Below are 27802 nucleotides of genomic sequence, written 5' to 3' on the forward strand. Positions count from 1 at the left end.
ACCCCTTTCAGAAATCTTCGATTTCTCTAATATGGATTCGAGCAATGTTTTGATAGTCAATACTAAAGAATATGCGAGGGTCATGGGCACAAAAGTTGTAGCCCTATGTCTTCGGATTTATTGTATAAAGTATCGTACATATCCGAGGTGTGTTGAGGGTGAAACAGTCAAAATACTGAGAGATGTACGAATATAAGGAAAAAACTTGCGAAAATTGCCATCAAAAAGGGGAATTTTTTTTTAAATGTTGACTTAAGTCTCCGTTTCGACTCCAATATATTCATTTACCCATGAGATCTCTTGGGGAAAAATATCAAACGAGTTGAACACGGGGGTAATACATTTCGGAGAAATTAGTGAAATCTCCAATTCACCAAAGGGGTACCCCTTTCAGAAATCTTCGATTTCTCTAATATGGATTCGAGCAATGATTTGATAGTGAATACTAAAGAATATGCGAGGGTCATGGGCACAAAATTTGTACCCTATGTCTTAGGATTTAATGTATAAAGTTTCGTACAAATCCGAGGTGTGTTGAGGGTGAAACAGTCAAAATACTGAGAGATGTACGAATATAAGGAAAAAACTTGAGAAAATTGCCATCAAAAAGGGGAATTTTTTTTGAAATGTTGACTTAAGTCTCCGTTTCGACTCCAATATATTCATTTACCCATGAGATCTCTTGGGGAAAAATATCGAACGAGTTGAACACGGGGGTAATACATTTCGGAGAAATTAGGGAAATCTCCAATTCACCAAAGGGGTACCCCTTTCAGAAATCTTCGATTTCTCTAATATGGATTCGAGCAATGTTTTGATAGTCAATACTAAAGAATATGCGAGGGTCATGGGCACAAAATTTGTAGCCCTATGTCTTAGGATTTATTGTATAAAGTATCGTACAAATCCGAGGTGTGTTGAGGGTGAAACAGTCAAAATACTGAGAGATGTACGAATATAAGGAAAAAACTTGCGAAAATTGCCATCAAAAAGGGGAATTTTTTTTGAAATGTTGACTTAAGTATCCGTTTCGACTCCAATATATTCATTTACCCATGAGATCTCTTGGGGAAAAATATCGAACGAGTTGAACACGGGGGTAATACATTTCGGAGAAATTAGGGAAATCTCCAATTCACCAAAGGGGTACCCCTTTCAGAAATCTTCGATTTCTCTAATATGGATTCGAGCAATGTTTTGATAGTCAATACTAAAGAATATGCGAGGGTCATGGGCACAAAAGTTGTAGCCCTATGTCTTAGGATTTATTGTATAAAGTATCGTACAAATCCGAGGTGTGTTGAGGGTGAAACAGTCAAAATACTGAGAGATGTACGAATATAAGGAAAAAACTTGCGAAAATTGCCATCAAAAAGGGGAATTTTTTTTGAAATGTTGACTTAAGTCTCCGTTTCGACTCCAATATATTCATTTACCCATGAGATCTCTTGGGGAAAAATATCGAACGAGTTGAACACGGGGGTAATACATTTCGGAGAAATTAGTGAAATCTCCAATTCACCAAAGGGGTACCCCTTTCAGAAATCTTCGATTTCTCTAATATGGATTCGAGCAATGATTTGATAGTGAATACTAAAGAATATGCGAGGGTCATGGGCACAAAATTTGTACCCTATGTCTTAGGATTTAATGTATAAAGTTTCGTACAAATCCGAGGTGTGTTGAGGGTGAAACAGTCAAAATACTGAGAGATGTACGAATATAAGGAAAAAACTTGAGAAAATTGCCATCAAAAAGGGGAATTTTTTTTGAAATGTTGACTTAAGTCTCCGTTTCGACTCCAATATATTCATTTACCCATGAGATCTCTTGGGGAAAAATATCGAACGAGTTGAACACGGGGGTAATACATTTCGGAGAAATTAGGGAAATCTCCAATTCACCAAAGGGGTACCCCTTTCAGAAATCTTCGATTTCTCTAATATGGATTCGAGCAATGTTTTGATAGTCAATACTAAAGAATATGCGAGGGTCATGGGCACAAAAGTTGTAGCCCTATGTCTTCGGATTTATTGTATAAAGTATCGTACATATCCGAGGTGTGTTGAGGGTGAAACAGTCAAAATACTGAGAGATGTACGAATATAAGGAAAAAACTTGCGAAAATTGCCATCAAAAAGGGGAATTTTTTTTTAAATGTTGACTTAAGTCTCCGTTTCGACTCCAATATATTCATTTACCCATGAGATCTCTTGGGGAAAAATATCAAACGAGTTGAACACGGGGGTAATACATTTCGGAGAAATTAGTGAAATCTCCAATTCACCAAAGGGGTACCCCTTTCAGAAATCTTCGATTTCTCTAATATGGATTCGAGCAATGATTTGATAGTGAATACTAAAGAATATGCGAGGGTCATGGGCACAAAATTTGTACCCTATGTCTTAGGATTTAATGTATAAAGTTTCGTACAAATCCGAGGTGTGTTGAGGGTGAAACAGTCAAAATACTGAGAGATGTACGAATATAAGGAAAAAACTTGAGAAAATTGCCATCAAAAAGGGGAATTTTTTTTGAAATGTTGACTTAAGTCTCCGTTTCGACTCCAATATATTCATTTACCCATGAGATCTCTTGGGGAAAAATATCGAACGAGTTGAACACGGGGGTAATACATTTCGGAGAAATTAGGGAAATCTCCAATTCACCAAAGGGGTACCCCTTTCAGAAATCTTCGATTTCTCTAATATGGATTCGAGCAATGTTTTGATAGTCAATACTAAAGAATATGCGAGGGTCATGGGCACAAAATTTGTAGCCCTATGTCTTAGGATTTATTGTATAAAGTATCGTACAAATCCGAGGTGTGTTGAGGGTGAAACAGTCAAAATACTGAGAGATGTACGAATATAAGGAAAAAACTTGCGAAAATTGCCATCAAAAAGGGGAATTTTTTTTGAAATGTTGACTTAAGTATCCGTTTCGACTCCAATATATTCATTTACCCATGAGATCTCTTGGGGAAAAATATCGAACGAGTTGAACACGGGGGTAATACATTTCGGAGAAATTAGGGAAATCTCCAATTCACCAAAGGGGTACCCCTTTCAGAAATCTTCGATTTCTCTAATATGGATTCGAGCAATGTTTTGATAGTCAATACTAAAGAATATGCGAGGGTCATGGGCACAAAAGTTGTAGCCCTATGTCTTAGGATTTATTGTATAAAGTATCGTACAAATCCGAGGTGTGTTGAGGGTGAAACAGTCAAAATACTGAGAGATGTACGAATATAAGGAAAAAACTTGCGAAAATTGCCATCAAAAAGGGGAATTTTTTTTGAAATGTTGACTTAAGTCTCCGTTTCGACTCCAATATATTCATTTACCCATGAGATCTCTTGGGGAAAAATATCGAACGAGTTGAACACGGGGGTAATACATTTCGGAGAAATTAGTGAAATCTCCAATTCACCAAAGGGGTACCCCTTTCAGAAATCTTCGATTTCTCTAATATGGATTCGAGCAATGATTTGATAGTGAATACTAAAGAATATGCGAGGGTCATGGGCACAAAATTTGTACCCTATGTCTTAGGATTTAATGTATAAAGTTTCGTACAAATCCGAGGTGTGTTGAGGGTGAAACAGTCAAAATACTGAGAGATGTACGAATATAAGGAAAAAACTTGAGAAAATTGCCATCAAAAAGGGGAATTTTTTTTGAAATGTTGACTTAAGTCTCCGTTTCGACTCCAATATATTCATTTACCCATGAGATCTCTTGGGGAAAAATATCGAACGAGTTGAACACGGGGGTAATACATTTCGGAGAAATTAGGGAAATCTCCAATTCACCAAAGGGGTACCCCTTTCAGAAATCTTCGATTTCTCTAATATGGATTCGAGCAATGTTTTGATAGTCAATACTAAAGAATATGCGAGGGTCATGGGCACAAAATTTGTAGCCCTATGTCTTAGGATTTATTGTATAAAGTATCGTACAAATCCGAGGTGTGTTGAGGGTGAAACAGTCAAAATACTGAGAGATGTACGAATATAAGGAAAAAACTTGCGATTATTGCCATCAAAAAGGGGAATTTTTTTTGAAATGTTGACTTAAGTCTCCGTTTCGACTCCAATATATTCATTTACCCATGAGATCTCTTGGGGAAAAATATCGAACGAGTTGAACACGGGGGTAATACATTTCGGAGAAATTAGTGAAATCTCCAATTCACCAAAGGGGTACCCCTTTCAGAAATCTTCGATTTCTCTAATATGGATTCGAGCAATGATTTGATAGTGAATACTAAAGAATATGCGAGGGTCATGGGCACAAAATTTGTACCCTATGTCTTAGGATTTAATGTATAAAGTTTCGTACAAATCCGAGGTGTGTTGAGGGTGAAACAGTCAAAATACTGAGAGATGTACGAATATAAGGAAAAAACTTGAGAAAATTGCCATCAAAAAGGGGAATTTTTTTTGAAATGTTGACTTAAGTCTCCGTTTCGACTCCAATATATTCATTTACCCATGAGATCTCTTGGGGAAAAATATCGAACGAGTTGAACACGGGGGTAATACATTTCGGAGAAATTAGGGAAATCTCCAATTCACCAAAGGGGTACCCCTTTCAGAAATCTTCGATTTCTCTAATATGGATTCGAGCAATGTTTTGATAGTCAATACTAAAGAATATGCGAGGGTCATGGGCACAAAATTTGTAGCCCTATGTCTTAGGATTTATTGTATAAAGTATCGTACAAATCCGAGGTGTGTTGAGGGTGAAACAGTCAAAATACTGAGAGATGTACGAATATAAGGAAAAAACTTGCGATTATTGCCATCAAAAAGGGGAATTTTTTTTGAAATGTTGACTTAAGTCTCCGTTTCGACTCCAATATATTCATTTACCCATGAGATCTCTTGGGGAAAAATATCGAACGAGTTGAACACGGGGGTAATACATTTCGGAGAAATTAGTGAAATCTCCAATTCACCAAAGGGGTACCCCTTTCAGAAATCTTCGATTTCTCTAATATGGATTCGAGCAATGATTTGATAGTGAATACTAAAGAATATGCGAGGGTCATGGGCACAAAAGTTGTACCCTATGTCTTAGGATTTAATGTATAAAGTTTCGTACAAATCCGAGGTGTGTTGAGGGTGAAACAGTCAAAATACTGAGAGATGTACGAATATAAGGAAAAAACTTGAGAAAATTGCCATCAAAAAGGGGAATTTTTTTTTGAAATGTTGACTTAAGTCTCCGTTTCGACTCCAATATATTCATTTACCCATGAGATCTCTTGGGGAAAAATATCGAACGAGTTGAACACGGGGGTAATACATTTCGAAGAAATTAGGGAAATCTCCAATTCACCAAAGGGGTACCCCTTTCAGAAATCTTCGATTTCTCTAATATGGATTCGAGCAATGATTTGATAGTCAATACTAAAGAATATGCGAGGGTCATGGGCACAAAATTTGTAGCCCTATGTCTTAGGATTTATTGTATAAAGTATCGTACAAATCCGAGGTGTGTTGAGGGTGAAACAGTCAAAATACTGAGAGATGTACGAATATAAGGAAAAAACTTGCGAAAATTGCCATCAAAAAGGGGAATTTTTTTTGAAATGTTGACTTAAGTATCCGTTTCGACTCCAATATATTCATTTACCCATGAGATCTCTTGGGGAAAAATATCGAACGAGTTGAACACGGGGGTAATACATTTCGGAGAAATTAGGGAAATCTCCAATTCACCAAAGGGGTACCCCTTTCAGAAATCTTCGATTTCTCTAATATGGATTCGAGCAATGTTTTGATAGTGAATACTAAAGAATATGCGACGGTCATGGGCACAAAAGTTGTAGGCCTGTGTCTTAGGATTTATTGTATAAAGTATCGTACAAATCCGAGGTGTGTTGAGGGTGAAACAGTCAAAATACTGAGAGATGTACGAATATAAGGAAAAAACTTGCGAAAATTGCCATCAAAAAGGGGAATTTTTTTTGAAATGTTGACTTAAGTCTCCGTTTCGACTCCAATATATTCATTTACCCATGAGATCTCTTGGGGAAAAATATCGAACGAGTTGAACACGGGGGTAATACATTTCGCAGAAATTAGTGAAATCTCCAATTCACCACAGGGGTACCCCTTTCAGAAATCTTCGATTTCTCTAATATGGATTCGAGCAATGATTTGATAGTGAATACTAAAGAATATGCGAGGGTCATGTGCACAAAAGTTGTGGGCCTATGTCTTAGGGTTCTATGTATAACGTTTCGTACAAATCCGAGGTGTGTTGAGGGTGAAACATTCAAAATACTGATAGATGTACGAATATAAGGAAAAAACTTGCGAAAATTGCCATCAAAAAGGGGAATTTTTTTTGAAATGTTGACTTAAGTCTCCGTTTCGACTCCAATATATTCATTTACCCATGAAATCTCTTGGGGAAAAATATCGAACGAGTTGAACACGGGGGTAATACATTTCGGAGAAATTAGGGAAATCTCCAATTCACCAGAGGGGTACCCCTTTCAGAAATCTTCGATTTCTCTAATATGGATTCGAGCAATGTTTTGATAGTCAATACTAAATAATATGCGAGGGTCATGGGCACAAAATTTGTAGCCCTATGTCTTAGGATTTATTGTATAAAGTATCGTACAAATCCGAGGTGTGTTGAGGGTGAAACAGTCAAAATACTGAGAGATGTACGAATATAAGGAAAAAACTTGCGAAAATTGCCATCAAAAAGGGGAATTTTTTTTGAAATGTTGACTTAAGTCTCTGTTTCGACTCCAATATATTCATTTACCCATGAGATCTCTTGGGGAAAGATATCGAACGTGTTGAACACGGGGGTAATACATTTCGGAGAAATTAGTGAAATCTCCAATTCACCAAAGGGGTACCCCTTTCAGAAATCTTCGATTTCTCTAATATGGATTCGAGCAATGATTTGATAGTGAATACTAAAGAATATGCGAGGGTCATGGGCACAAAAGTTGTACCCTATGTCTTAGGATTTAATGTATAAAGTTTCGTACAAATCCGAGGTGTGTTGAGGGTGAAACATTCAAAATACTGATAGATGTACGAATATAAGGAAAAAACTTGCGAAAATTGCCATCAAAAAGGGGAATTTTTTTTGAAATGTTGACTTAAGTCTCCGTTTCGACTCCAATATATTCATTTACCCATGAGATCTCTTGGGGAAAAATATCGAACGAGTTGAACACGGGGGTAATACATTTCGGAGAAATTAGGGAAATCTCCAATTCACCAAAGGGGTACCCCTTTCAGAAATCTTCGATTTCTCTAATATGGATTCAAGCAATGTTTTGATAGTCAATACTAAAGAATATGCGAGGGTCATGGGCACAAAACTTGTAGCCCTATGTCTTAGGGTTCGATGTTTAAAATTCCGTGCAAATCTGAGGTGTGTAGAAGGTGATACATTTAAAATACAGCGAGATGTACGAATAAAAGGAAAAAACTTGGGAAAATTGCCATCAAAAAGGGGAATTTTTTTTGAAATGTTGACTTAAGTCTCTATTTTGACTCCAATATATTCATTTCCCCATGAGATCTCTTGGGGAAAAATATCGAACGTGTTGAACACGAGGGTAATAGATTTCGGAGAAATTAGTGAAATCTCCAATTCACCAAAGGGGTACCCCTTTCAGAAATCTTCGATTTCTCTAATATGAATTAGAGCAATTTTTTGATAGTGAATACTAAAGAATATGCGAGGGTCATGGGCACAAAAGTTGTAGCCCTATGTCTTAGGGTTCTTTGTATAATATTTCGAGCAAATCGGAGGTGTGTAGAAGGTGATACAGTCAAAATACTGAGAGATGTACGAATATAAGGCAAAAACTTGGGAAAATTGCCATCAAAAAGGGAATTTTTTTTGAAATTTTGCCTTAAGGCACCGTTTCAACTCCAATAGATTCATTTCACCATGAGATCTGTTGGGGAAAAATATCGAACGAGTTGAACATTAGGGTAATACATTTCGGAGACATTAGTGAAATCTCCAATTCACCAAAGGGGTACCCTTTTCAGAAATCTTTGATTTCTCTATTATGAATTAGAGCAATGTTATGATAGTGAATACTAAAGAATATACGTGGGTCATGGGCACAAAAGTTATAGCCCTTTGTCTTAGGGTTCTGTGTATAAAATTTTGTGCATATCCGAGGTGTGTAGAGGGTGATACAGTCAAAATGCTGCGAGATGTACGAATAAAAGGTAAAAACTTGTAAAAATTGCCATCAAAAAGGTGAATTTTTTTTTAAATGTTGGCTTAAGGCACCGTTTGGACTCCAATAGATTCATTTGCCCGTGAGATCTCTTTCGGAAAAATATCTAACGAGTTGAACACGAGGGTAATAGATTTCGGAGAAATTACTGAAATCTCCAATTCACCAAAGGGGTACCCCTTTCAGAAATCTTCGATTTCTCTAATATGAATTAGAGCAATGTTTTGATAGTGAATCCTAAACAATTTGTGAGGGTCATGGGTACAAAAGTTTTAGCCCTATGTCTTAGGGTTCTTTGTATAATATTTAGAGCAAATTGGAGGTGTGTAGAAGGTGATACAGTCAAAATACTGAGAGATGTACGAATATAAGGCAAAAACTTGGGAAAATTGCCATCAAAAAGGGAATTTTTTATTAAATGTTGACTTAAGGCACTGTTTCGACTCCAATAGATTCATTTCCCCATGAGATCTCTTGTGGAAATATATCGAACGAGTTGAACACGAGGGTAATACATTTCGCAGAAATTAGTGAAATCTCCAATTCACCAAAGGGGTACCCCTTTCAGAAATCTTCGATTTCTCTAATATGAATTAGAGCAATGTTTTGATAGTGAATACAAAAGAATATGCAAGGGTCATGGGCACAAAAGTTCTAGCCCTTTGTCTTAGGGTTCTTTGTATAAAATTTTGTGCAAATCCGAGGTTTGTAGAGGGCTATACAGAAAAAATACTGAGAGATGTACGAATATAAGGAAAAGCTTGTGAAAATTGCCATCAAAAACGGAATTTTTTTTGAAATGTTGACTTAAGGCTCTATTTCGACTCCAATATATTCATTTCCCCATGAGATCTCTTGGGGAAAAATATCGAACGTGTTGAACGCGAGGGTAATATATTTCGGAGAAATTAGTGAAATCTCCAATTCACCAAAGGGGTACCCCTTTCAGAAATCTTCGATTTCTCTAATATGAATTAGAGCAATGTTTTGATAGTGAATAATAAAGAATATGCGAGGGTCATGGGCACAAAAGTTGTAGCCCTATGTCTTAGGGTTCTTTGTATAAAATTTCGTGCAAATCCGAGGTGTGTAGAGGGTGATACAGTCAAAATACTGAGAGATTAACGAATATAAGGCAAAAACATGCGAAAATGGCCATCGAAAAGGGAATTTTTTTTGAAATGTTGACTTAAGACTCCGTTTCGACTCCAATATATTCATTTCCCCATCAGATCTCTTGGGGAAAAATATCGAACGTGTTGAACACGAGGGTAATAGATTTCGGAGAAATTAGTGAAATCTCCAATTCACCAAAGGGGTACCCCTTTCAGAAATCTTCGATTTCTCTAATATGAATAAGAGCAATTTTTTGATAGTGAATACTAAAGAATATGCGAGGGTCATGGGCACAAAAGTTGTAGCCCTATGTCTTAGGGTTCTTTGTATAATATTTCGAGCAAATCGGAGGTGTGTAGAAGGTGATACAGTCAAAATACTGAGAGATGTACGAATATAAGGCAAAAACTTGGGAAAATTGCCATCAAAAAGGGAATTTTTTTTGAAATTTTGCCTTAAGGCACCGTTTCGACTCCAATAGATTCATTTCCCCATGAGATCTCTTGGGAAAAAATATCGAACGAGTTGAACACGAGGGTAATACATTTCGCTAAAATTAGTGAAATCTACAATTCACCAAACGGGTACCCCTTTCAGAAATCTTCGATTTCTCTAATATGAATTAGAGCAATGTTTTGATAGTGAATACTAAAGAATATGCAAGGGTCATGGGCACAAAAGTAGTAGCCCTATGTCTTAGGGTTCTTTGTATAAAATTTCGTGCAAATCCGAGGTGTGTAGAGGGTGATACAGTCAAAATACTGAGAGATTAACGAATATAAGGCAAAAACATGCGAAAATGGCCATCGAAAAGGGAATTTTTTTTTAAATGTTGACTTAAGACTCTGTTTCGACTCCAATATATTCATTTCCCCATCAGATCTCTTGGGGAAAAATATCGAACGTGTTGAACACGAGGGTAATACATTTCGGAGAAATTAGTGAAATCTCCAATTCACCAAAGGGGTACCCCTTTCAGAAATCTTCGATTTCTCTAATATGAATTAGAGGAATGTTTTGATAGTGAATTGTAAAGAATATGCGAGGGTCATGGGCACAAAAGTTGTAGCCCTATGTCTTAGGGTTCTATGTATAACATTCCGTGCAAATCCGAGGTGTGTAGAGGGTGATACAGTCAAAATACAGCGAGATGTACGAATAAAAGGAAAAAACTTGTGAAAATTGTCATCAAATAGGGGAATTTTTTTTGAAATGTTGACTTAAGTCTCTATTTTAACTCCAATATATTCATTTCCCCATGAGATCTCTTGGGGAAAAATATCGAACGTGTTGAACAGGAGGGTAATAGATTTCGGAGAAATTAGTGAAATCTCCAATTCACCAAAGGGGTACCCCTTTCAGAAATCTTCGATTTCTCTAATATGAATTAGAGCAATGTTTTGATAGTGAATACTACAGAATATGCGAGGGTCATGGGCTGAAAAGTTATAGCACTATGTCTTAGGGTTCTATGTATAAAATTTTGTGCAAATCCAAGGTGTGTAAAGGGTTATACAGTCAAAATACTATGAGATGTACGAATATAAGGAAAAAACTTACGAAAATTGCCATCAAAATGGGAATTTTTTTTGAAATGTTGACTTAAGGCACCGTTTCGACTCCAATAGATTCATTTCACCATGAGATCTCTTGGGGAAAAATATCGAACGAGTTGAACACGAGGGTAATACATTTCTGAGACATTAGTGAAATCTCCTATTCACCAAAGGTGTACCCCTTTCAGAAATCTTGGATTTCTCTAATATGAATTCGAGCAATGTTTTGATAGTGAATCCTGAAAAATATGCAAGGGTCATGGGAACCAAATTTTTTAGCCCTATGTCTTCGGGTTCTATGTTTAAAATTTCGTGCGAATCCGAGGTGTGCAGAGGGTGATACAGTCAAAATAGTGAGAGATGTACGAATATAAGGAAAAAACTTGCGAAAATTGCCATCAAAAAGGGGAATTTTTTTTTGAAATGTTGACTTATGGCTCCATTTCGACTCCAATATATTCATTTACCCATGAGATCTCTTGGGGAAAAATATCGAACGAGTTGAACACGAGGGTAATACATTTCGGAGAAATTAGGGAAATCTCCAATTCACCAAAGGGGTACCCCTTTCAGAAATCTTTGATTTCTCTAATATGAATTCGAGCAATGTTTTGATAGTGAATACTAAAGAATATGCGAAGGTCATGGGCATAAAAGTTGTAGCCCTATGTCGTAGGGTTCTATGTATAAAACTTTGTGCAAATCCGAGGTGTGCAGAGGGTGATACAGTCAAAATAGTGAGAGATCTACGAATATAAGGAAAAAACTTGTTAAAATTGCCTTCAAAAAGGGGAATTTTTTTTGAAATGTTGACTTATGGCTCCGTTTCGACTCCAATATATTCATTTACCCATGAGATCTCTTGGGGAAAAATATCGAACGAGTTGAACACGAGGGTAATACATTTCGGAGAAATTAGTGAAATCTCCAATTCACCAAAGGGGTACCCCTTTCAGAAATCTTCGATTTCTCTAATATGAGTTCGAGTAATGTTTTGATAGATAATACTAAGGAATACGCGAGGGTCATGGGAACAAAAGTTTTAGCCCTATGTCTTAGGGTTCTATGTATAAAATTTCGTGTAAATCCGAGGTGTGTAGAGGGTGATACAGTCAAAATACTGAGAGATGTACGAATATAAGGAAAAAACTTGCGAAAATTGCCATCAAAAAGGGAATTTTTTTTTGAAATGTTTACTTAAGGCTCCGTTTCGACTCCAATAGATTCATTTACCCATGAGATCTCTTGGGGAAAAATATCGAACGAGTTGAACACGAGGGTAATACATTTCGGAGAAATTAGTGAAATCTCCAATTCACCAAAGGGGTACCCCTTTCTGAAATCTTCGATTTCTCTAATATGAATTAGAGCAATGTTTTGATAGTGAATAATAAATAATATGCGAGGGTCGTGGGCACAAAAGTTGTAGCCCTATGTCTTAGGGTCTATGTATAAAATTTCGTGCAAATCCGAGGTATGTATAGGGTGATACAGTCAAAATACTGAGAGATGTACGAATATAAGGAAAAAACTTGCGAAAATTGCCATCGAAAAGGAATTTTTTTTTTGAAATGTTGACTTAATGCTCCGTTTCGACTCCAATAGATTCATTTACCCATGAGATCTCTTGGGGAAAAATATCGAACGAGTTGAACACGAGGGTAATACATTTCGGAGATATTAGATAAATCTCCTATTCACTAAAGGGGTACCCCTTTCAGAAATCTTGGATTTCTTTAATTTGAATTCGAGTAAAGTTTTGATAGTGAATGCTAAAAAATATGCAAGAGCCATGGGAAAAAAAGTTTTAGCCCTATGTCTTAGGGTTCTATTTTTAAAATTTCGTGCAAATCCGAGGTGTGCAGAGGGTGATACAGTCAAAATACTGAGAGATGTAAGAATCTAAGGAAAAAACTTGCGAAAATTGCCCTCAAAAAGGGGAATATTTTTTGAAATGTTGACTTAAGGCTCCGTTTCGACTCCAATATATTCATTTACCCATGAGATCTCTTGGGGAATAATATCGAACGAGTTGAACACAAGGGTAATACATTTCTGAGACATTAGTGAAATCTCCTATTCACCAAAGGGGTACCCCTTTCAGAAATCTTGGATTTCTCTAATATGAATTCGAGCAATGTTTTGATAGTGAATCCTAAAAAATATGCAAGGGTCATGGGAACCAAATTTTTTAGCCCTATGTCTTAGGGTTCTATGTTTAAAATTTCGTGCAAATCCGAGGTGTGCAGAGGGTGATACCGTCAAAATAGTGAGAGATGTACGAATATAAGGAAAAAACTTGCGAAAATTGCCATCAAAAAAGGGGAATTTTTTTTGAAATGTTGACTTATGGCTCCATTTCGACTCCAATATATTCATTTACCCATGAGATCTCTTGGGGAAAAATATCGAACGAGTTGAACACGAGGGTAATACATTTCGGAGAAATTAGTGAAATCTCCAATTCACCAAAGGGGTACCCCTTTCAGAAATCTTCGATTTCTCTAATATGAGTTCGAGCAATGTTTTGATAGTGAATACTAAGGAATACGCGAGGGTCATGGGAATAAAAGTTTTAGCCCTATGTCTTACGGTTCTATGTATAAAACTTGGTGAAAATCCGAGGTGTGCAGAGGGTGATACAGTCAAAATACTGAGAGATCTACGAATATAAGGAAAAAACTTGCGAAAATTTCCATCAAAAAGGGGAATTTTTTTTGAAATGTTGACTTATGGCTCCGTTTTGACTCCAATATATTCATTTACCCATGAGATCTCTTGGGGAAAAATATCGAACGAGTTGAACACGAGGGTAATACATTTCGGAGAAATTAGTGAAATCTCCAATTCACCAAAAGGGTACCCCTTTCAGAAATCTTCGACTTCCCTATTATGAATTCGAGAAATGTTTTGAAAGTGAATACTATGGAATATGCGAGGGCCATGGGCACAAAAGTTGTTGCCCTATGTCTTAGGCTTCTATGTATAAAATTTGGTGCAAGTCCGAGGTGTGTAGAGGGTGATACGGTCAAAATACTTCGATATGTACGAATATAGGGCAAAAACTTTTGAAAATTGCCATCAAAAAGGGGAAATTTTTTTCAAATGTTGACTTAAGGCTCCGTTTCAACTCCAATAGATTCATTTACCCATGAGATCTCTTGGGGAATAATTTGGAACGAGTTGAACACGGGGGTAATACATTTCGAAGAAAATAGTGAAATCTCCAATTCACCAAAGGGGTACCCCTTTTAGAAATCTTCGATTTCCCTAATCTGAATTCGAGATATGTTTTGTAAGTGAATAATACGGAATATGCGATGGCCATGGGCACAAAATTTGTTGCCCTATGTCTTAGGCTTCTATGTATAAAATTTTCTGCAAATCCGAGGTGTGTACAGGGTGATACGGTCAAAATACTGCGAGATGTACGAATATAAGGCAAAAACTTGTGAAAATTGCCATCAAAAAGGGAAAAAAAATTTCAAATGTTGACTTAAGGCTCCGTTTCAAATCCAATAGATTCATTTACCCATGAGATCTCTTGGGTAATAATATCGAACGAGTTGAACACGAGGGTAATAGATTTCGGAGAAAATAGTGAAATCTCCAATTCACCAAAGGGGTACCCCTTTCAGAAATCTTCGATTTCCCTAATATGAATTCGAGCAATGTTTTGAAAGTGAATACTATGGAATATGCGAGGGCCATGGGCACAAAAGTTGTAGCCCTATGTCTTAGGCTTCTATGTATAAAAAATTTTGCAAATTCGAGGTGTGTAGAGGGTGATATGGTCAAAATACTGCAAGATGTACGAATATAAGGCAAATACTTGCAAAAATTGCCATCAAAAAGGGGAATTTTTTTTCAAATGTTGACTTAAGGCTCTGTTTCAACTCCAATAGATGCATTTACCCATGATATTTGTTGGGGGAAAATATCTAACGAGTTGAACACGAGTGTAATACATTAGGAAGAAATTAGTGAAATCTCCAATTCACCAAAGTGGTACCCCTTTCAGAAAAGTTTGATTTCTATTATATGAATTCGAGCAATGTTTTGAAAGTGAATTCTATGGAATCTTCAAGGGTCATGGGCACAAAAGTTGTAGCGCTATGACTTAGGCTTCTATGTATAAAATTTTGTTCAAATTCAAGGTGTGTTGAGGGTGGTACGTTCAAAATACTGAGAGATGTACGAATATTAGGCAAAAAGTTGCGAAAATTGCCATCGAAAATGGGAAATTTGTTTCAAATGTGGACTTAAGGCTCCGTTTCAACTCCAATAGATGCATTTACCCATGATATTTGTTGGGGAAAATTATCGAACGAGTTGAACACTAGTGTAATACATTTCGGAGAAATTCGTGAAATCTCCAATTCACCAAAGTGGTACCCCTTTCAGAAAAGTTCGATTTTTATAATATGAATTCGAGCAATGTTTTGAAAGTGAATACTAAGGAATATGCGAGGGTCATGGGTACAAAAGTTGTAGCCCTATGTCTTAGACTTCTATGTATAAAATTTCGTTCATATTCGAGGTGTGTAGAGGGTGGTACAATCAAAATGGTGAGAGATGTACGAATATAAGGCAAAAACTTGCAAAAATTGCCATCGAAAAAGGGAAAGTTTTTTTTCAAATGTGGACTTAAGGTTCCATTTCAAATCCAATAGATGAATTTACCCATGATGTGTTGGGGAAAAATATCGAACGAGTTGAACACGAGTGTAATACATTTCATTGAAATTCGTGAAATCTCCAATTCAGCAAAGTGGTACCCCTTTCAGAAAAGTTTGATTTATGTAATATTAATTCGGGCAATGTTTTGAAAGTGAATACTAAGGTATCTCTGAGGGTCATGGGCACAAAAGTTGTAGCGCTGTGTCTTAGGCTTCTATTTATAAAATTTTGTTTAAATTCGTGTTGTGTAGAGGGTGGTACGTTCAAAATATTGAGAGATGTACGAATATAAGGCAAAAACTTGCGAAAATTACAATCGAAAATGGGAAATTTTTTTCAAATGTGGACTTAAGGCTCCATTTCAACTCTAATAGATGCATTTACCCATGATATTTGTTGGTATTAAAATTATAACAAAAAATAATTGAATAAAACACAGGGTCCAAATAAGTAATAGGAAAAAACATAGGGTCCAAAATTAAACTTCCTAATGCAAGTTTTCCGTTAGCAATAGTCTCAAAAAGAATGTATTTATTCATTATTTTTTTTTAAGAAAATAAATGAACGCATTTTTATTTAGTCTAAAATCTACCGTGGTGTCTCGTTGGAGTTACTTTTGACACATAGAGCACCACTCATCTTTGTGGTCTTGCTCAAGATAAATATGTAATTAAATAAAGAAAAATGCCAAATTTCGAATGTGTGACTTTCAAACGTTCTTAACATCTTATATATTACATGATACAAAGTAATATGTTTGTACGCAAATGGAAAATACAAATTCATATCACAACTTAAAAACAATAAATAAAAGTCAAAATACAGAGAGAGGTTAAGAGTAACCTGAGAAGAGAAGCAAGAGTAGAAGGATGGTGGAGGAAATCTTCATCGTCTCCCTTCTAAATTAAAAGCTTTGTCTCACAGAATCACACACTAGTTAAAACATGCCTCGTCATATAAGAAGCCAAAGTTTCTTAAAGGTTAAATTTTCTTCTAGCTAAAATACACTTGTAGATGAAGTGTTCTAAAATTAAAGAACATCAGTAAACCCAACTCGTCACCATGTGTATGTTACCAGTAGTACCTTAATAAAATTTACACGACTTTTAACAATCGAACAAAGGACCAATCTTATGGAAACAAGAATACACGATCAGAGTATGAATACCATACAAATATAGAGATCGTCTTCTCAAAGCGCTCAAATTATGTTTTTTTCAAGCCACTTAAAAACATGTATATTCCGTCAATATATCTGGTTGAATTTCTCCAACATAAACTGAACAATGAATCTATGTTTTTCCAAAGATGATAATCTCAAAATTAAAACAAAATTGTACTTATAATAGTATTCAAAATATGAAAACTAACAACGGCTTCGAGTACTTGAACTAATTAAGGAAACGTTTCCATTGGGAGTCTTGAAAACAAAATCAAAACCAGACAAGAACAGAACAGAACAGAACATTGAGAAGAAAAAATAATACATAAAAAGATCTAATAACCACCCTTGAGATCGTTGACAACATCGTAAGGAATGGGAGTGACAGTTTCCAACTGAGCTCCTTCGACCATGAAACCTGGCTTGGGACCCTCTGGCTGCCTCTTGGTGCTGATGGTCTCACCCTTCAACTTGGCCTCGGCCTTGAGCTTATCGTTCCTCAACTTTCTGTTTCTGAACTCCTCAGTGCATCTAGAGGGCTGGACATGCTCCACACGAACATGAATCCTCTTCTTAATGATGCGGTTCCCAACCTACATTCAATATCAACAGTGTATCAACAGCTACAGTCACATACTATTTGGGGCACACTACACAAATCAGCATGGCAACTGGGTAATGACTAGAGCTAAACCATAAACATGTACAAGACTGCGCCAAATATTTAGCACTTGAACTCAAACATATATATATAACTAAACATTCAAATCTACCCACCCACATCAAACAATTGACAAAATCCACTTCAGCCCATATCTCACATTTTCTCAGTCATCGAATATACAATCATCATCAACTCACCCAAATAAAAGAAAATTAACAAAAACCCAGACATACATACATACATAAACAACCATTTCTTTACAGTAAAAGTCGGCCAAAACAAACAGATCGGAGTAAACATACCTGCTTGTTAACCTCCACCCCAATAGCGCGCTTGGTGATGTTCCAGACACGCCCAGTTCGGCCATGGTAGAACTTGTGGGGCATACCCTTGTGAATGGCGCCGTTCACCCTAATATCGACATACTCGCCGGTCTTGTAGGTCTTGAGGTAGGTGGAGAGAGGGATGTACCCCTTCTTCCTGAAGGGACGTGAAAACAGGTCTCGTGTCCGAGATCGTAGACCGTGTCCAGCCGGCATTTTCTTCTACCGCTCTTCTCTTCTTGCTCTAGGGTTTCTCTCTGTAACACGGCAAAGTAAAGCCCTAGATAGGTTATGTTGAGAAACGATATGTTTTATAGTATCTTGGGCACAAGCTCTGGGCTTGGGCCCTTTTCTTTAAAAGCCCATTTTCGTAGGCGTTCGTTCCAGTTCCAATGAGGCCCATTAAGAAAAATCGAAATAGCAAGAGGTAGTAAGTCAGAAGAATTATCAGATTAATCTCTAAAAAGAAATAAATTTCTTTGAATAAGTGATGATGCTATATATATAATGATCTTTAATACTTGGATTAGCATTTGGGAAAAGCTGGGGAAAAAAACCCAACTTTTTGTGTATAGAATTATTTGTTAGTTTTCTGTATTGTGTTACTGTTAATTACAAGTTACAACATAATCTCTGAAGTATTATTATCTTATATTTGCCTTAAACTGCACATTACAAACTTATAAAACCCTATTGATCTTTGAGTATGTGTTCTACATTAGTGGAGAGAGATAAAAAAAAAAAACAAACCTATATAACTTTTGTACGAAAAATGATTTATCATTCCTTGAGATTTATTTTATTATTACATAATTTTTTCCAAAATTTCATTTATTGAATAGATAGATGGTTTTGTGTGTGCTCATTTGAAAGTAAATTTGACTATTAAATTAACTACATAAGCTAGATTTCTATTTTCAAATTTTTCGTGAACTATTTTCATTACAATTTTTTATTAAATACTCTTGATTTCACCAATAAATAAATTTGTGTTTTGATTTTTTTTTTTTTTTTTTTGCTTGAGGGCTAGTAAAATCTTAAGTTTGAGATGTGATAATTCTAGAAAATAGAGTTATTTTTTCACATTTTATAAACTAAAAATGGTTTAGTTCTTTAGTTTTTAAAGTTTTTAATTAAATTTAAATTTATTAGCATTATTTTAATTTTATAGACTTTTGTGTGGTTTTAGAGTTATTTTAGTGTCATATGTTGTATTTTAATTAATTGAATTATTGTGTTTAAATTTTGTTTTATGTTTATTTTACTTTTAATGGTTTTTGTTTTATGGTGGCAATTATGAAAGAAAAAAGAAAGAAATTAAAATTGAAAAAAATGATGGAAAATGTAGCATTTTTTAAGAAAAGAAGGAAAATTTTGATAAAGTTGAAGCACTAGCCCTTTTTGGGCCCATTTCTCTTCCCAACCCAGTAGTTCAGTCTGCTTGCGTCGACCTGAACTCGCGCCCATGTCACATCGACCCTTCAAAACACGAGTGCAGAACCATATGAAAGATAAGACATAGAACTACAACTTTCATGTTTATCAAAATTTCAAAATCAATTGTCTTCATTGTCAAACGCCTATCCTAATATAAGATATAGAAAATCGGCATTTCGAATATATTTACAAAAAAGTAGCCAAGAAATATTTTGCTCATACCCTACCATATACTCATCCAAATTTGATTTCATTTGTTTAGTAGCAATGCTAGGAGTTGGAGGATTCATTTTGGGTGAAATTAGGCATCACCAAAAAAAAATCATTTTTAGTGGTCTACTAACCACAAGCAAAAAATTCAAGGTCGTACATGCTTCGTTATTCTGGTCATACCTGGCTCTAGAAGTCTTGGAATAACACGATAAAAGAACCATATAACAGATAATACATAGTGTTATAACTTTCATCTTTACCGAACTTTCCAAATCAATCGTCTTCATTGTCAAAAGTTTGTCTCGGTGTGAGACACAAGAAATCAACATTTCCTGAAATGAGTATATTGACAAAAAAAGTAGCCTAGAAATATTTTGTTCAAACCCTACCCTATATTCATTCAAATCCAAAATTGTAGGAATGCTAGAAAGAAGAGCCTTTATTTTGGGCAAAATTAGGCTTAAAAATCAGTTTTAGTGGTCTACTAACAACCAGCAAGAAACTCGAGGTCATACATACTTCTTTATTAAAAAAAACAAAAGTAGTCTTACATACCAAATATCTCCTTTTGTTAAAAAAAAAGACCAAAATATTCCCTTTAGGGACGTAGTATACTAGTTGGAGATCAGAGATCGACTATAATCTAGAATATATAATTATTTCATTTGATTTCTACACTGATAAAGAAATTTGGTGTGGAATGATGAATCAGTTGTGCTCTTTATGGAATGGAAACAGAAGCTGAATGTGGGTGATGGTATAATTAAATGACTATGGTATAGTAGTATTTGCACTTTTTGAGAATGAATTTTTATTTATTACAATATTACAAGTTTTTATTTATTTCAATATTACAAGTTTGGTGTTGATCAAGATTTTGCACTTCTATTATATTGTTTAATAATTAACCAAATTTCTTTTAAACTTAGTAAAAACTATAATATGATTATTTTTTGTTGACCAATCATTCATGTAGGGGGTGTTTGGTATGAGGTTTGAGTTTGAGGAGTAGAGTTAGAAGGGTTTTAAATTAAGGGAATGTGAAAGTCAAATGTTTAAGGGCTGTTTGTATATGGGGAAGTGTTGGGATGGGTGGTCATTTGAAGTGTACCCCATGTTTGGTGCCATTTGTTAGGTGGGAAAGTGGTGGGTCCCACAGAGTTTTAGTGGGTAATGTGAATACTTGTGAAATTGTGAGTTTTAGATTAACCTACATGTGAACACTTGCCACACATTCCCATGACACTCAAAACTTATAACAAACAGCCTCTAAAGGGATTAAGATTACTCTCAAATCAAGTTAAAAAATAAGACCCACTTGGAAACACAAACCCTCAAGCCATTAAAAATGAATTTACCAAACATGAGTTAGATTTGACATTTTCATTCTCACCAAACCAAACCCCCCATACCAAACACCCCGTAGAGTTTAGCTCTAGGATTATCTCACCCATAGGCATATATATTGTTGAGCCATTCTAAATAAAATTTTAAAAAAAATAAATGCTCCTGCATTGCTCTATTGATGATATATATTTAGGTTTGCTCACTTTATTGATTTAACGAAGTGCATGTCACTCTCAAGGCATATGTCTTAATGTCGATTTCTAAAAGTTTAAGATATATTAAAATTATTCTCAATAGATACTAAATTTGAAAAATTCATAACAAATAATATCAATAAATATTATATAAAAGCCAAATTGAAGAGTCCTCAAAATAAAAACTCCAACTATCTTTTTTCATTGATAGCAGTCTGTGCTTCAGTTAAATGCCCCAAAATATGTTGAAAACAAAAGAACGCGTAAAATCCTATGATCTGCAAGCTTTACTTATTTGTCTTTCCTGTACAATTGAATACTGAAAATCAATCATCCCAAGAGAATATAAAAATGGAACAAAGATTTTCCTCAACAAATAATAAAGAGTTAGCTCCACAAGCAACTGGCAATTAAAAAATGGCAACTTGGCCGGCCGGCTATTCTGTTCCGAGTCAAATTCATTCATTCATTCATTCATTCAAGGACTGTGCATGCTTTGTAGGTTGCCAACCATGTCTTTTAAGTGGTCGACAACCTCGTTGGAACTACTAAGATGTTGCAAATCAGATCGGTGAAGGACTGTTCCTTGGAGTTTCCTGGATTCGAGCTCGTGTTCATTTGGATTCTTTCGTGATGATAAGCAGTGACGTACACGAACCTGGTGATCTCTTGACTCAGTCGTGTAACTCCCTCTAATCTTAACCGCCAATATAACTTCTTTGTCTCTGGCATCTTCACACCAACTGTTCTTGGGGACGCCATCAACGAATTCTTCCAGTGTTTGGAAGTCTTCATGATGAACAGAGACCTCTGCAATATGATCAGGTCTGATAATGCCCGTAGCAGGTGTAACCTAAATCCCATGCCAAATAAATAACAGATAAGCAAATTTGTGGCAAGCATATTCCGCCATTATTGCTGATAAGTGATATAAACTAGAGCTTTAAACTGGATTATGTACTCCATAATATGAAAGTATCAATCAAGAAGGGAAAAAAAATGTATAGAAAGACTTTTTAAACACCTGATGCAATGCAACAGAACACAATCATTTTATATAGGTACATTTTATATATGTTAAAGACATGAATAGTAAAAAGTTGAAACTTATTGTCGGCCATCTTAGTATGCATTTAATAGATCACTTCCTCTCTATATATTTTTTAAATTACAAATTTATCAGGATTAGAAATGTCTTTCTAAATTCTTTTACTGATATTTCTTAGCACTGGTGGTGTAGATTTGCAACAAATTTAAAATTTGAACACTATATCACTAATATACTGAAAAATAAAACGAGCCAAGTAACAAAAACACAGTATAATTTTGTAATCCTCTCAACCAAACAAAATAAGAACCTGCAAAAGTATAACTATTGTTCTTTTTTAAAAGCAAAACAAGTTACCTCAAGCCAACGGGGAAAGCCAAAGGAGCCTCTAGGACAATGATCTGATGCAAGCCCATCCTCATTAACGATAGTTTGTCCTTCACAAAGGATTTCAAATAATGCATCTCTTTCCCCACATTTATTGGTAATACGCAAGATCGATGTGTCCTTGTTTTGAAGAATTATGTTGTTTGTGCTGATGATCGTTTCCGGAATCTTGCACAGTTTTTCAAGTATAGCTTTGACTTTCTTATTTGTTCCAAGAATCTCTCCAAGCTCCTGTCTCCTAACTGATTCATCAACTCGTGCAATATCAACAGCAAAGATGCAGCGGACAGGCTTATGATCACTGTCTGTCACATCCATGCAACCCTCATACCTATCAAACAGAAGATGGCAGGTATTTAAGTATAAAATCATGGTGTCAGTGTATCCCAGACAGGAGTAGAAAAGATATCAGTATAAGTTGTCACAGGTGTTAGTCCAGTACACATGAAATTTTAATAAAATTATTGAGCATTTTTTCTCAACTCTGTTCCCTCCCTTCATATGTGTGATTTGAAGTTTTGAACATCAAATTTTGAGCATATTAATATGAACTAAACAGCTAGAGACTTAGCCAGAAACAAAACTGATGAGCTTCTTTTGATAAGTACATGCATCCAAATATGGCCTTGACAATCACAACCCTATTAAATACAGAATAAAGAAATGCATCCCTGTAAACCAGAAGAAATTTATCTAGTATCTCACTGGAAGAATTTAAGGGGGGCTCTAAAGGCCACCTGGATGGCCTTAGACCAGATAAAAAATTATGAGATACATTCCATTTGTTTTTATACTTTATTGCAATTGGGAAAAACAAAAAAGAAATATGTTACACACTAGAATCACTTACTGCAATATTGAGGAAACTACAGGACACTTCAAACTGCATTCTGATGCAGTGGTTGAACGGCTATCACGGTATATGATTCTATCACACCAAGCTGGAATTCGCTTCTTTTCACCTGAATCATACCCTACAAAAAGATAATTTACAAACAAGTCAATTATTTCCGGAAGCTTTTTATCAGCCTCAATGAAAAGCTCTACAGCAGGAACGAAAGCCCACCTACAAGATTTTTTTTACCTGCTAAACACCTGATTAGAAGAGATACAAACTACCCCAACCACCCCTCTCTCGAACAGCTCAATTGGCATAAACTGAACAATACTACTTGCACAGAAAAAGTTACCTGCTAAACCAACTTGGTGTCTTTCAAACTTGTATGTGGGAGGAAACCTAATATCTGCCTCACGCATTCCTTGAAAGACATTTCCAGCTTCCATTTCTGCTCTAAGTTGATCCTTTTCTCTAAGCCAATCGAAACATCTTTGTGACACAAAATCTCTAGCTTCATCATAAGATATACCATCTAATCGATAATTAAGATCACCAAGAAATATGACCATGTCTGCCTCAGATAATTCAGGCATCCCTTCAGCAGAGTAGGCAACACCAGTCTGTGAAGACAACAATGCTTCATAAAATGAACTGAAACTATTTAACTTTGAAAAAAAAAATAACTCAGACCAATTTAGCATGCTACAGTGATGACATATACATACAGTTGTACTTCGAAGCACCTGAGCAGCAGATGAAGCACTAGCTGCAACAGAAAGGACCAATGGCAATCCAGATCTATAAACAAGCCAAAATAAATACATTGAGAAGGCAAGCGAACAAAACAAGAATAGGTACAGTATTGTACCGGAAGCGGCATTGAAGAGATTAGTTGGTCGACTGAAGGCCATTGTCCGGTATACATGATCAAAGTCTGCATTGCGACGATTAACCGCTTCTAGATGTGCAGCGAAGTGACAGTTAACAAAGCACATTATTCGATCATACACTCTCATCCTCAAACCAACAGCTCCCTAAAAAAAAGTCATCAATTTCTATTTAGACAAAAGGCGGTTCACATATTTACTTGTGTAGAGTGTATGCATCAGCACGCATGAACAAATATAGATCTATAAGCCAAACGGAAACCATAAAGAAACCTTTTGGAAACCATCAAGTCTTTGAATGAATAAAAGTAACAACAATGTATGTATCACAATCATGTCATTCAAATTAACATAAAGAGCCTACCTTATTACCAATGGCACGCCCAAAGCCACACGGAACTGCTGCTGCATCAACATCTCCAACATAAGCTCTAAGATCAGTTCTCACCCTAAAGGATGACATTCAACAATCATTAATGAAAAGTCTTAACTGAGAAAGAGGCCATAAAAAGATTAAGTAGGCCGAATGCAAAAGCATTGAAGAGAAGAACAAAAAAATCTTAAATATAAGGTTTCTATCCTTATTCCTGAGAAAATCTAGTTCAAGACAAACAAACTAAAAATTACCCACTTGATTTTAAGAAACAACTGAGTTCACTTGAGACACAGTTATTAATAGGTTAAAGACTTGAAGTTATTAAGGAGTTAATCAGACACGGCACTTAAAAAATGGTGATGCAAAATTAAGTCTCTACATCTGAGACATTGAAAAAATAATAACAATAACAATTCACAAAAGAGATTTTGATAGAAAATACCAACCATGCAGCAATAAGCAAGCCTGCTAACTGCCTAGAACCAACACGTTCAAACGTTGATCCTTCATCCAATGTTTTGTCAATCATATCCAGCCACCACTGCCCAACAGAACTCCCCTCAAGACCTACCTACAGTCAGGAAACAAGAAAAGTCATCATAAAGAGAAACATATATTTTATGCGCTAAAAAAACAAAAGAAATAATAATCATAAATCATGTTATAATTCCATGTATTAATTCCTTTCATTAATTCTAAGAAAAAAGGCTCGTGATTAGTTGAACATTCACCTCTCATTTTCATTGCATAATTAAATTTTATTCTTTCCCCAGCATTCAGCAATCAAATTATTCTTAGATTTACATATTAAATTGCATGGGCAAGAGCGCTTAAAGGAAGCATTAAAGTAACAAAGTTAGCAGTAAACAAATAACATTTACAATTTTACATACCCACATATATAAAAGTACAACTTACAGTCTCTTTAGCTGCAGACATAGCAAGAAAGCCAGCTCCCATCTCAACTTCTTGCAACCCAACAACAACAATGCTAACATCAGAGGCAACGGAACCTAGCCATGATATGAGTGAGTCACGAGATGCTCTTCCTTGTCCAACATTCCATGTACCAGTCAATATTTTCAAACTTTCAATCCTTGTATATAAAAATTCTTTGTCGGTTAACTCCGAACGCACTATATTGTCAAGGGGTCCAGGTAATGTGACATTCCATCCACGTATGCCGCCATGATTTGCCAAAGTGAATATATAACCTGCCCCAGCAGTTATATTTATCACAGGACAGCTATGAGCCACCCATCCTCCCAGCAGATTACCATCAAGGTCCAATACTTGAACAGTGCCACTTAGATAACCCACCCATAATCGCATACCAAAGGTACAAAGGCACTGAACAGCAGAAGAATGATAAAGAAAATCTTGTACACGGTTGCCATTTCCATCCCACTGCACAAGCAAGCCACTTGTGCATCCTGTCCACACCATACCATCAACAGCTATCCCCATTGCTTCTGTTCTTCGATTGTCATCTCCAAAGGCACCCTTCACTGCAACTCGACGAACAGCATCTGCTGCACCCATTATAGCATTACGGGAGCGCTGAAAGAACCCAAATGAATTTTGTGTTTTCTCTTTCTTTGACCCAGAGGTAAAGTCTACAGAGATGTCCTGCACAGATGATATGTCCACTCGATTTTCAAGCTGACCATCTGTATTGAAAACTTTGAGTAGCTCCCTTGTACGAGCATCCCTGCAACACAAAAACTAGTATACTAAATTAAATTCAGTGTCTAAGATATTGGCTTCAATCATGTTCGTTCAAAAATCATCGAGAACATATTGTGCCCATAATATAAGTTATGATTGGTCAAGAACTTCACAAACAATTATTTGAAAATGTCATCCTATATTCATATTGTAAGAGTTCAAAAAAAAATCCACCAAAACTATTTTTAGACGTGAAGAGAGCAAATAATGGGAGGCGGGAATGTAGGCGTACCATAATGCAAAGGATAAATAACCAGCAGTCCACACTTTGGCCCTGGAATCATCAGATACGAGGTACTTGACATCGGAATTAAAGACATTGACGAAACCATTTGCAGCAAGTTGGCCCCTTGGGTCGATGAAGGACCTCTCTACAAGTAGTGCAGCCATGGGCCTTTCTTCAACAGTTAAAGACAAAGATCTTTCAATAGCTTCCCAAGGCCATATCTTAATAACACCAGCCTCTGAACCCGACCACAGGTCTCCTGGAACAGCAAAAGTCAAGACAAAATCTTCTTTAAGCCAAAGAAATGAAATTTGGGCAATAAAAAATGTAAACGATAAAGTTAAATCATAACACTGCGGATCCAGTTGAGGTACCATAAGCCGTGATAACGAGAGAGAGAACGGGGCCTCTATGAGCCTGCCACGACAAGCTTTCCTTGAAATAGGTTCGAGTTCCAGAAGCAGCAGCATCGTTCTGGTCCATTTTCCAACACCTAATCTTGCCGTCCCTATGGCCGCTCCAGATCACCCGGGACCCCTGGTCGGCGACCAAGCATAGAGTGGGCGAAGTCTCCACGGACTCCCGAAACGGCAGCGCATCCTCGGGGCCCCCGGATGCGTAGAGATTGTTCAAGTGCCAAAGGCGAAGGCCGCACTCGGTAGCAGCCCATAGCTGGGAGGGAGTGGCAACAATCGTGCGAAGGAAGCGGCCAATCTGAGTCTCCCGAAGTGGGTGAGGCCTGAGTTCGAGGCTGAATGGGCGGTTGGGATGGAGGGCGGCGCGAAGGGGAAGGCGGAAGATGCCAGTGCCTCCGCCGTTGGCAACGAACTCAGGCAGCGGAGGAGAGTGATTTAGAGGAGTGGAATGGGAATGGGAATGGGAATCGAGCTTTCGGTCGAGGAATTGGAGCATGTAATTAAGGCGCTTGGAGGCAGACTCGAGGGAATCGGCATCGTTTTGGGGTTGGTGTGAGTCTTCTTCGTCAGATGAATCGAGGAAGAAGCGGTCGGAGTTGGTGGAAGGAGCAGAGTACGAGCGGAAGTTGGAGTTGAAATTGGAGTGAGAGTCAGTTGCGGCGGCGAATAGGCCGAATACGTCGTCGTTTGGATCGATGTCGTTTTTGGGGTCCGGTTGATCCATATTTTTCGGGTAAGGAAGCGGAGGAGGAAGACGAGAAAATCTAGGCAAACTTATTATTATTACTTTACTACTACATATACTTATTTATTTATGAAACTTGAAATATATTGTGTAAATTTAAAAAGAAAATAAATCAAATGAAACAAGAAAAATGTAGAGTTTGGCTTTTTGAGGTTGATAGAAAGATAGATAGATATAAAATAAATAATGTAATGATGATGATAAACGTAAAGTTG

At 36.4% G+C, this 27802-nt stretch overlaps 2 protein-coding genes across 3 annotated transcripts; both read right to left on the bottom strand.

Annotated features, from left to right (window-relative positions):
- Positions 1-16889: 16889 nt before the first annotated feature.
- Positions 16890-18038, bottom strand: LOC133816827 (large ribosomal subunit protein eL21x/eL21w). The gene is made up of 2 exons (XM_062249127.1): positions 17725-18038; positions 16890-17351 (listed from the first exon to the last, which is right to left on the bottom strand). The coding sequence occupies exons 1-2, from the start codon at positions 17959-17961 to the stop codon at positions 17094-17096; spliced, it is 495 nt and encodes a 164-aa protein (XP_062105111.1). The 5' UTR covers positions 17962-18038; the 3' UTR covers positions 16890-17093.
- Positions 18039-21115: 3077 nt separating this feature from the next.
- Positions 21116-27759, bottom strand: LOC133816828 (type II inositol polyphosphate 5-phosphatase 15). Of its 2 annotated transcripts, XM_062249129.1 has the most exons (11): positions 26801-27757; positions 26433-26685; positions 25391-26183; positions 24919-25043; positions 24461-24545; positions 24078-24243; positions 23935-23975; positions 23562-23829; positions 23222-23345; positions 22342-22702; positions 21116-21789 (listed from the first exon to the last, which is right to left on the bottom strand). In XM_062249129.1, exons 1-11 carry the CDS (start codon positions 27564-27566, stop codon positions 21415-21417), a joined length of 3357 nt encoding a protein of 1118 aa, XP_062105113.1. In that variant the 5' UTR covers positions 27567-27757; the 3' UTR covers positions 21116-21414. The 2 variants fall into 2 exon arrangements, with proteins under 2 accessions (XP_062105113.1, XP_062105112.1); XM_062249128.1 differs by having other exon boundaries at positions 23935-24243; positions 26801-27759.
- Between the last annotated feature and the right edge of the window lie 43 nt (positions 27760-27802).

This window comes from Humulus lupulus, chromosome 2 (assembly GCF_963169125.1).
Source record: "Humulus lupulus chromosome 2, drHumLupu1.1, whole genome shotgun sequence".
NCBI lineage: Eukaryota > Viridiplantae > Streptophyta > Magnoliopsida > Rosales > Cannabaceae > Humulus > Humulus lupulus.